The sequence below is a fragment of the Oppia nitens genome, unplaced genomic scaffold (assembly GCF_028296485.1).
Source record: "Oppia nitens isolate AA-2021 unplaced genomic scaffold, nextdenovo-longstitch-racon4-pilon3 scaffold21_pilon_pilon_pilon, whole genome shotgun sequence".
Lineage (NCBI taxonomy): Eukaryota > Metazoa > Arthropoda > Arachnida > Sarcoptiformes > Oppiidae > Oppia > Oppia nitens.
The window spans coordinates 149,037-159,778 of NW_026533201.1; the positions used below are offsets into that span (position 1 = coordinate 149,037).

At 25.4% G+C, this 10,742-nt stretch overlaps 1 protein-coding gene across 1 annotated transcript; it reads left to right on the plus strand.

Moving 5' to 3' along the window:
• Positions 1-850: 850 nt before the first annotated feature.
• LOC128953337 (uncharacterized) lies at positions 851-10,449 on the plus strand. The gene is made up of 9 exons (XM_054298824.1): positions 851-1,266; positions 1,772-2,271; positions 5,511-6,401; positions 6,478-6,548; positions 7,669-7,984; positions 8,336-8,896; positions 9,021-9,077; positions 9,329-9,496; positions 9,797-10,449. The coding sequence occupies exons 1-9, from the start codon at positions 866-868 to the stop codon at positions 10,441-10,443; spliced, it is 3,612 nt and encodes a 1,203-aa protein (XP_054154799.1). The 5' UTR covers positions 851-865; the 3' UTR covers positions 10,444-10,449.
• Positions 10,450-10,742: the final 293 nt, after the last annotated feature.

A 10,742-nucleotide genomic window follows, 5' to 3' on the forward strand; every position in this document is an offset into this window, starting at 1 on the left:
AATGTTATAATCTTTATCATTGAAATTTGTATCATTTTTTTTTGAATGATAAAATATAGGTAATACTATTACAAACAATTATATATTTAAATTTTATTTTCACGAATTCCTGAAAGGAATACGTATATGCATTCTAAAAGTCTGTCAGTCTGTCTGTCCCACGAGGACATAGGTTCGAATACAGGCTCCGCTACAAAAATTTTTTTTGATTTTTTTTGATTTTTTTTGATTTTTTTTGGTTTTTTTCTTTTTTAAGTTAAGGAGATCGTATGGGAATGCTTTTGAAGCATTCTCAACTGTTTTTTTTTATTTTTTAAAAATTTTTTCCTTTTTAAGTTAAGGAATTCGTGTGGAAATGCTTTTAAAGCATTCTCAACTGGTTTTATATAAATACTAATTTTTAATTTTAATACAATTTATTTAGTATTATTGTGTATGATTTTATTTTATTTTTTTGTAAATATTAGGGATTTTTAAAATTATTAAATAAACAATTAAATGTATGTTAAAAATTGATTTTTTTTAGATAACTAAATAAAAAAAAAATTTTAGATCCCTTAACAACTAAAAAAAATATATTATTAACTTTTATTAATAACATTTCTATTACTGATTAAAAATGTATAATTAATGTCAAGCAAAAAATGTTAGTATTTTATTATATAAAAAATTATTTTATTTACCGAATCAAATGACTTAACATTTTAATTACAAAAAAAAATAGTTTAAATAATTATTAAAGTAAAAAAAAAAGTTTATTTTATTGTTAATTTTTTTGTTGTTGATAAAAGTTATATAAGTATTAATCATAGATAGAATAACTAACTAGAAATTTATATTAAAAAAAAATATTCAAACAAAAAAAATGTACACGTTAAGTTTATTAACAAAATTATTAATGCTATCAACTATTATCCAGGACAGGCACCTCAGGCACAAACAACTGGCCAATCAGACACCATTACCACCGAAATCCACATACGATTATATAGTAGTCGGCGCCGGCAGTGCCGGTGCTATTGTCGCCTGTCGTCTATCCCAATGGGGAGCGGATGTCCTACTACTGGAAGCTGGCGGCCAACCCGATGCCCTGATGGACGATATACCGGCACTGGGAGTCCTAACTGATGAATCAAACTATTGGCAGTATCAGGTGGTACGTCAAAAATTTACCGGACATTCACATCCAGCCGATGGCCAACAAACCCAACTAAGCGGCCGTATATTAGGCGGTACTTCAACTGTAAGCGGAATGATATATAATAGGTATATATATATAAATAAATCAATTTAATATAATATATAATATATAACATAATTACTATTACTATTTTAGTTAATTAATTAATTTAGTAATTATTTTATGTGTGTGTGTGTGTGTGTGTGTGTGTGTGTGTGTGTGTGTGTGTGTGTGTGTGTGTGTGTGTGTGTGTGTGTGTGTGTGTGTGTGTGTGTGTGTGTGTGGAAGTATATAAATAAATAAATAGATAAATGCATATATAATATAAAACATTATTACAATTATTTTAATAATTACTATTACTATTTTAGTTAATTAATTAATTATTTTAGTAATTATTTTATGTGTGTGTGTGTGTGTGTGTGTGTGTGTGTGTGTGGAAGTATATATAAATAAATAAATAAATGCATATATAATATATAATATAAACATATTTTACTAGTATGATACCTAATAATTGTGTGTTTTTTATATTTATTATTTATTTTTTATAATCATATAATTTTTTAATATAATCATAATTTTTTTTAGAGGTAATCGTGAATACTATGACACAATTGCCAGAAAATACGGTGCCATTGGTTGGGATTATGCGAGTGTTTTGCCAGTGTTTAAGCTAATGGAAAACAATACCGACCCCCGGGTTAGTGATGACTATCACGGAAGACAGGGACCGATAGGTGTGTCCACACCCAGTGATATCTATCCGATATACCAGAAACAAGCCCAGGCTGCCAGTGAATGGGGACTGGAGTATACGGATATTAATGGCCCAAAACAAACCGGGTTTACAATTGCCCAGTCGACCAGTGCCCAGGGTTTGCGATCGTCGACATTTAATGCCTATTTGAATAGTGGTTTGTGTCCACAGTTGACAATCATTACCGGAGCACAGGTATCCAAAATACTGATTGAACGTACAGACAGTGGTCAGGGCGGCGGCCATCATCCACGGGCACAGGGAGTCGAGTTTATTAAAGACAAACGCACACATAAAGTATTAGCAAACCTGGAGGTAATTTTATCGGCAGGTAATATATATTGTATTATATTTAATTGAATTATTAATTAATTTTATTAATAAATTTTTTTTTGTTTACTTATAATAATAATAATAATAATAATAATTTTATTTAGCTTAAATGCAATGTTATACATAACAAGTTGTATACAATATTACAAAAAGTCATTAATATATTTAATAAAATTACAGTATTTTTCTTCATTTCTTATATACAATGGTAATGAATTAAATAGGTTTATACAATAATTAATATAATTTTTATCAAATAAATCAATCCTTTTAAATGTTTTTTTAATAAATAAACCATTTCTAGATGTTTTATAAAATTCAAACAAATAAAACCAATTATTAGGTACAGTATTATTACATGTTTTTATTTTGAAAATAAGTTTCAACGCTTTTAATTTTCTTCTTTTTTCTAATGTAATTAAATTCAAATATTTTAATCTATTAATATAACTTATGTCTAATTTTCCTAAATTGTTACAAATATATTTTGTTATAACTTTTTGGATTTTTTCAATTTTATGTGATTGAGTTAAAGTAGGAGTAAAGCATGAATTTGAATAGTTTAAAATCGGTAAAACATAGGTTTTATACAATTGCAAAAATATTTTACTGTCAATATTTTTACATAAAAATTTTAAAAAATTAAATTTAGAAATAGCTTTACTATAGATTTCATTACAATGTATATTAAATGACATTTTATTATCATAAGTCAATCCTAAATGTTTATGTTGATTGACTGATTCAATAATTGTATTATTTATTTTATATTTTGATAAATCTACAGATTTTAATGTAACTCTTAAATGTTTTGTTTTATTTTCATTTAATTTTAAACCTTTAATATTACAATAATTTTGAAAATTATTTATATTTGTTTGTAAGTTAATAATATCATTGTATGATTTAACTGCCACTAACATTACTATATCATCAGCCCATTGAAAAAATTGACAATTTAAATAATTTACTAAATCTGATACATAAATATTATATAAAAGAGGGGAATAGACAGCTCCCTGAGCTACCCCGCTATAGACAGGTTCACATTTAGATGACATATTATCTAATTGTATGAATTGTTTGCGATTAATTAAACTATCTGTTATTAAGTTTATGTAATTAGTTGGAAAATTTAGCTCATATAGCATTTTAATTAGTTTACTATGAGGTACAACATCAAAACAATTACTTAAATCCATAAATATTAAATCAATACATAATATATTTTTATCGTTTAAGTGATTATATATAATATTCTGAATATCAATATGTTGGTTGTCAATACCAATATGTTTTTTATAACCGTATTGTTGTTTGGGAATAATATTATTTAATGCAATATAAGGTAAAATTTTATTTAAAATAATGGTATCAAATAGTCTTAATAAATTTGATTGTATTGAAACTCCTCTGTATGAATCAAAGTTGTGCTTATTTTTATTTTTTTTAAAATAGGGCTGACTTTTACTAATAGCATTTTATCGGGAAATTTACTAAAACTTATGATTTTATTATACAAAAAATATAACAACTGTGTTGAACCGTTTAAACAAGAATTTATAATTTTATTGCTTAGAAAAGTAATTCCCTGAGATTTATTAAATTTGAAACTCTTGTATGCATTTAATATATCATTCATAGAGACAGAAATATCAGGAAAATTGTCATTAATTTGTAATTCACTTAAACTAATGTTTTCTTTTGTTTTTCTATAATTAGATAAAAAATAATTTCTAAAATTATCTAATATTTCTTTATTTTCGGTAATAATTTTATTATTTTGTTTAAAAACTAGATTATTATCAGATTTTACTAATCTTTTAATATGTTTATAAAATTTGTATAAATTTGGAGATTTAGTTATGATTTTTGATATTTTATCACTTTCAAATTTTTCGATACTAGTTTTAATCTTATTACTTATTTCGGTATAAATATTTATAAAATTTGAATCGTTTTTAAACTTTTTTGTTAATTTTCTCTTTTTAAAAATTAGTTTAATTATATGTTTTGGATATTTTATGTTTGTTTTGAAAATTTTTGTCTTATAAGGTATAAATTTATTAAATATTTCATTATATTTGGTTTCTATTTTGTCATAAATAGCATTAATATTATTACAAAATCTACAAATGCTATCCCAATTAATATTAGATAAATTTTCATTTAATATTTTTAAAGTCTTTTCATTCAAATTGTATACATGTTTTTTAGTAACTATTGTTTTTATTTTGATTGGTATTTCAATTTCGAAATAAACCGCTTTATGATCACATTTAAGTGATATATTTTCTGTAACTTTTATAGTTTTGATTTTATGATTTACAAAAACTAAATCTAATAATGAGTTGCTTGTATTATATGTAATATTATTAGTTAATTGAATAAAACCATAATTTAAAAATAAATCTTTGAAATTATTTACAAATAAATTATTGCTATTAAAATTAATATTCATATCACCTGTTATTATAATTTTATCAAAATTTTCAGTACTTTTTGATAGTTTTTTCAACTCATTTTTAAAACTTTTAAAAATATAATCTTTTGAATATTTATTTGGTGGTAAATAAATCGTAATAAATAAATATTTCTTATTTTTTATAATAACTACTGTAGATATACTTTCAAACTCAGAAAATATTTCAAAATTAATTATTTTGTAATTATTTTTTACAGCAATAAAAACACCTCCTCCTTGACTATCCCTATCTTTTCTAATAATATTATAATTACTTGTAATTTGCTTATTATTTATAGTATTTTTAAGCCAAGTTTCGTTTGCAATAAATACATCTAAATTTAGTTCAATTAATTTACTATTGAATTCAATAATTTTGTTGCATATGCTTCTAGTGTTTGCAAAATAGCATTTTAACACATTATTATCTCTCTATATATAGAGTTAGTATAATATGGGAAAAAACTTTATTAAACTTATTATATATTTAATTATTTTATATATACTATTAATATATATATATATATATATAATATTTTTAATATTTTAATATTTAATTAATTTTGAATTTATCTAATATTTAGTTAATATAGTTTTAAATATTTTATTTAGCTATTTATTTTAATTGTTGAAAAAAATCTATTAAAACTTATTTAGATAGTAAAACATTACAAATAGTTATATAATACATAATTATTTTATATTAAACTATAATATATATTTATTTTTAATTTAGTAATTTATGTCTATTTTATTTTTATTTATTTTTTTAGGTACAATAGTCAGTCCACAGTTGCTAATGGTGTCGGGTGTAGGACCGGCCGATCATCTGAAATCAATCGCCGGTATCTCTGAAATCTATTCAGACATACCAGCCGTCGGCGACAACTATTCAAATCATTTGACTATTGTATTGCAGTTTCCGTTAAGTCAGCCGAAAAATATGGTTTGGCCAATGCCTACAATAGATAATCTAACACAACTGTACGAGTCGACTGTCCTCGGTACAGGTCCATTGGCACAGTTTCCCATATCTATAATGTATTGGTCCACATCAGCATCGGATAATAACAACAATACAACAACAATAGATAATCCGGATGTCTATTATGAATCAATGGTCTTACCCGTAATGGCCATGGATTCTATGATAATCTATCCGACAAGTGGCCGACCGTTAAGTACGGGTACCGTTCGGCTGAACAATAGCAGCCGTATCGAAGATCAGCCGCTAATTGACCCGAAGTTTTTATCGGTCGCCGGCGATCGCCAAACGTTTCGCCAGTCGGTTATCGATGTTTTCCGATTTGTCGAGACGACCAGTTTCGGCCAATACGTTAGTATACCCAGTGAACCGATGGAGCCGTGCCAGTACTGTCCGCCGGGTAGCGGTCCAGTCTATCAATGTCTTAGCTATATTGACTGTCTGATTGAACAATGGGCCGAAAGTCTATATCATCCGGTCGGTACATGTCGTATGGGTGATCCCCAGCGCAGGGATACTGTAGTCGATCTCCGATTGCGTGTCAAAGGTGTCCGCGGGTTGCGTGTAGTCGACTCATCCGTCTATCCGGAGATTATGAATTCGCATACTATGGCAGCGGCAATGTTGGCCGGGGAGATGGGCGCCCGATTCATACATGAGGACAATATTAATAATACTAGTAAATAACAATTAACTAATAATAATTTTTATAATTAAATAATTTACTAAATGTTTAATTTTTTCCCCATATTTAGTCAAAACTAGACAAACCATTATCACCGGTATTGTCGACAATTATAACCAATTGACTGTCATTATTACGATTGTATACATAGTATTGTTTACACTAATGTTTTTATCAGTAATATCTATAAGAAAATCAATGATTATATTTTTGGCTATACTTTTCGTATCTAATTTTCTATACTTTTTATAATTAATGTCAAATTATTTGTATTGTTTTGTTGTATTTTGATTTTTATTATTATCTTACTATTGATTTTCAATTTTAATATCTTAAAAATTAATTGATTGTGAAAAAATATATTTCATGTTATTATTATTATTATTATTATTACAATGAATAGTATACACAAAAAAACAACTAAAAATATTTTGCATAAAATTTCATTAAAATATATTTATTTTCTTAAATAAATTTATTTTCTACTATTAATTATAAATTAAAGTAATATTATTTTAAAAATAAAAGTTTCATATTTTAATATAAAAATGTAATAATCTATAATTACTAAATTAATTTTAATTCAATGTTTAATTTAATTTTTATAATCTGATTAATTTTTTTCAATTAATTAACTTATAATTACTTATTATAATTAAATATTTAAAAATATAAATTTATTCAATTAATTGTTATAGTTTAACTAAATTTTAAATAAAATGTGTTGTTTATATAAAACATTTAGGTTTTAATTATTTATTGAAAACTACTATCATTTAAATTAAATATTTTTTTTTTAAATATTAATAATAGATTACTTATTATATTATTTTCTAACAAATAAAAAAAAAACATTTAATGAAACAAAACATAAAAATTTTTGAAAATCATTGAAATATTTAGACAACAAATTATTTTTACAACTTATAAAATATTTAGCATAAAATTATTATATTAACAATAATAATAATAGTCATGTATTTATATTTTGTATTAAATTTATAATAATAACTACATATTAACAAAAAAATAATAAAAATATTTTTTGTTGATTACAACAACAATATAAAACTAAATAAAATAAATAATTTTTTTTGTGTATTAAATGTTGTCTCAAAAAATTAATATTTTTTTTTAATAATTATTGATTAATTTTAAACAAACAGAAAATATAATTATTTTTTTTAAAAAAATGTTTATAAATATCTGTATAATAATAATCATTGCATTTATAATACTATGCATTACAACAATAACAACAAATGCCAATCAATTGCCGCCAAATATTATCATCTTTTTGGTGGACGATATGGGTTGGGCTGACGTCGGCTACCGTTCCGATCATATGCTAACACCTAATATCGATAGCCTATCGGCCACTGGTATAACACTAAACAGTTATTATACTCAGCCGTTATGTACGCCCAGTAGAGGTGCACTACTATCGGGTATACATCCCATACACTCCGGTACTCAGCACCTGGTGTTCAATGAACAGCAACCTATTGGCTTACCGTTAGACCATAAATTGTTACCCCAGTATCTCAAACAATATGATTACGCAACACATGCTATCGGTTAGTAATAAATAATTTTTTTTAACAAAAAAAAACAATTAATTAGTTTATTTAATACAAATATTTTATCAAAATTTTTAAATAATAAATTTTTGTTTCTCTTACATTTAACTAATATATAATAAATATTTTTATTTATTTTTTTAATATTATCAAAATATATATTATTATTATTATATACTGTACATATAGTAGTACTGTATAAATATTTAAAAAATTAAAATTTAAATATAATCTAAAAATATTAGTATTTTATTTTATAAAATTACTTTTTTTTATTAAAATTAGTATTTATTATAATTATTTATTTATTTTATAATAATAATATTTATTATTTATTTATTTATTAAGGTAAATGGCATCTGGGTTTCTATAAACGTCAATACACGCCCACCTATAGGGGGTTTGACACACATTTTGGTACATGGGGTGGTTACGGTGACTATTATAATCATACCATGTGTACGGGTACCAATATAACCGGGTATACCAAATGTGGACTAGACTATCGTCAAAATATGCAACTATTGGTTGATAATCAACAACAATATTCAACAAAAATCTATACCAAAAAAACCGTAGATATTATCAGCAAACATAATACTAGTCAACCCCTGTTCCTTTATATTGCCTACCAGTCCCTACATGCTAGCTATGCCGATAATATACTACAGTCACCATCACTCCAGGCCAATGATAATGATGAGGACAACTATTTATTAAATAATAATAATAAGTTTTCCTATATTGAGTCCCGTAATCGCCGACTGTATGCCTCAATGGCCTACAGTATGGACCAATCGATCGGTGAAATTGTTGGCCAACTATACGATCGGTCAATGTTAGCCAATAGTATTATACTATTTACCAGCGATAATGGCCCCCAGGCTATCAAACAAGTCAATGCATTTTGTAAATTAGTTTTTTTAGTTAATTTTTAATTAATTATTTAATTTTTAAAAAAATAATTAATTAAAAATTTCTATTTAATTATTTATTTATTTTTATTTTTTAAAAAAATTAATATATTATCTAGCTAATTTTGGTTCAGCTGTACCATTGCGTGGAGTTAAATGTTCATTATTTGAAGCAGGTAAATTAATTAATTATTTAATTAATTTTTTATTAAAAAAAATATTATATTAAATATTGTTTATTATTATTATTATTTTTCAATTTAATTATTATAACACTTTTATTTAATCTATTTATAGTATTAAAGTATATATTAATATATAAATATTTGTAGAATACAATTATTTTTAAATATTTTTTATATATATATGCTAATTTTTATTTACCTATTTTATCTGCATAATAATGTGTGTCTATGTATGGGCACAGGTATCCGAGTGCCGACATTCCTATGGAGTCCATTATTAATTAATAATAACAGCAATGGCCATGTATCTGATGAGCTTATACATGTTACCGATATATTACCCACACTACTTGAAGCTATCGGTGCTACCAATGATTTGCTTGAATTTAGCAATAACAATATTAGCTATGGTAATCATATTTAATAAATAAATTATAATAATAATAATGTATTTATTTTGACCCCCTGGTCACATACACACACACATATATATAAACACACATACATACACACACACATATATATAAACACACATATATATACAAACATATATACACACACATATACACACATATATACATACACATATATATATATATAAACACACACACATACACACACACATATACAAACATATATACACACATATATACAAACATATATACACACACATATATATAAACACACACACATACACACACAATATATAGGTATATCGCAATGGAAAAACTTAGCTCAGGAGCACCGGGATGACAGTCAATCAATAGGAAAACGTACGGAACTATTGCACAATATTGATCCCGTATGGAATCATTCATCAATTAGATGGAATCAATGGAAATTGATACAGGGTCCCAGCGATCCAGGTGCTGCCAAACAATTTCTAACATGGTATCCAACTGTACCCCTGGAGGACAGTCAACAGTTTATTAGTATAGACAGTATAGCTAGAATGGAGTTACTTAGAGATGATCGGCTAAATAGTCAATCCTATAGGGTATTGACTGAAATGAATCGCCGACCACCCGATTATACAGTCCTATCGAAAGCTGTTATTGAATGTCCATCGGTTAGCACTACCGGTGCCCATAAGTGTCAATTGGAAACTGATTTGTGTTTGTTTGATATACTAAACGACCCGTGCGAGCACCGGAACGTTGCCGCCGACTATCCCCTAGTGGTGGATAGGTTGTGGCAGCGATTAGTTGAATTGAATCGGACATCAGTTGAACCCCTGGCACTGGCACCAGTAGATGATAGTAGTCTACCCGATAGACATGGTGGTGCTTGGGTTAGTTGGTTAGATGATGATGATGATGATGATGCCTATTACCATGGTCATTTTGATGAACTATAATGTGAAAAAAACTATTGAATAAAATATGTATTAAAATAATAATAATAATAATAATTTTTTATTTTTAAAGCCAGCTAATTATATAATTATTATGTAATTTTTTTTAAAAAATTTATTTAAAATACATTTAGTAAAATAAAAATTTTATTTATTTATTTTTTGTTTTTAATTTGCATAGTATTGTAAAAATTTTGCTAGATCATTATTTAACTAACTAATTATCTATCTATCTAACAGAAAATATTTAAATTGCTAACATTTAGACAATTAAAATAAAATAGATATTATTTTTTCATATA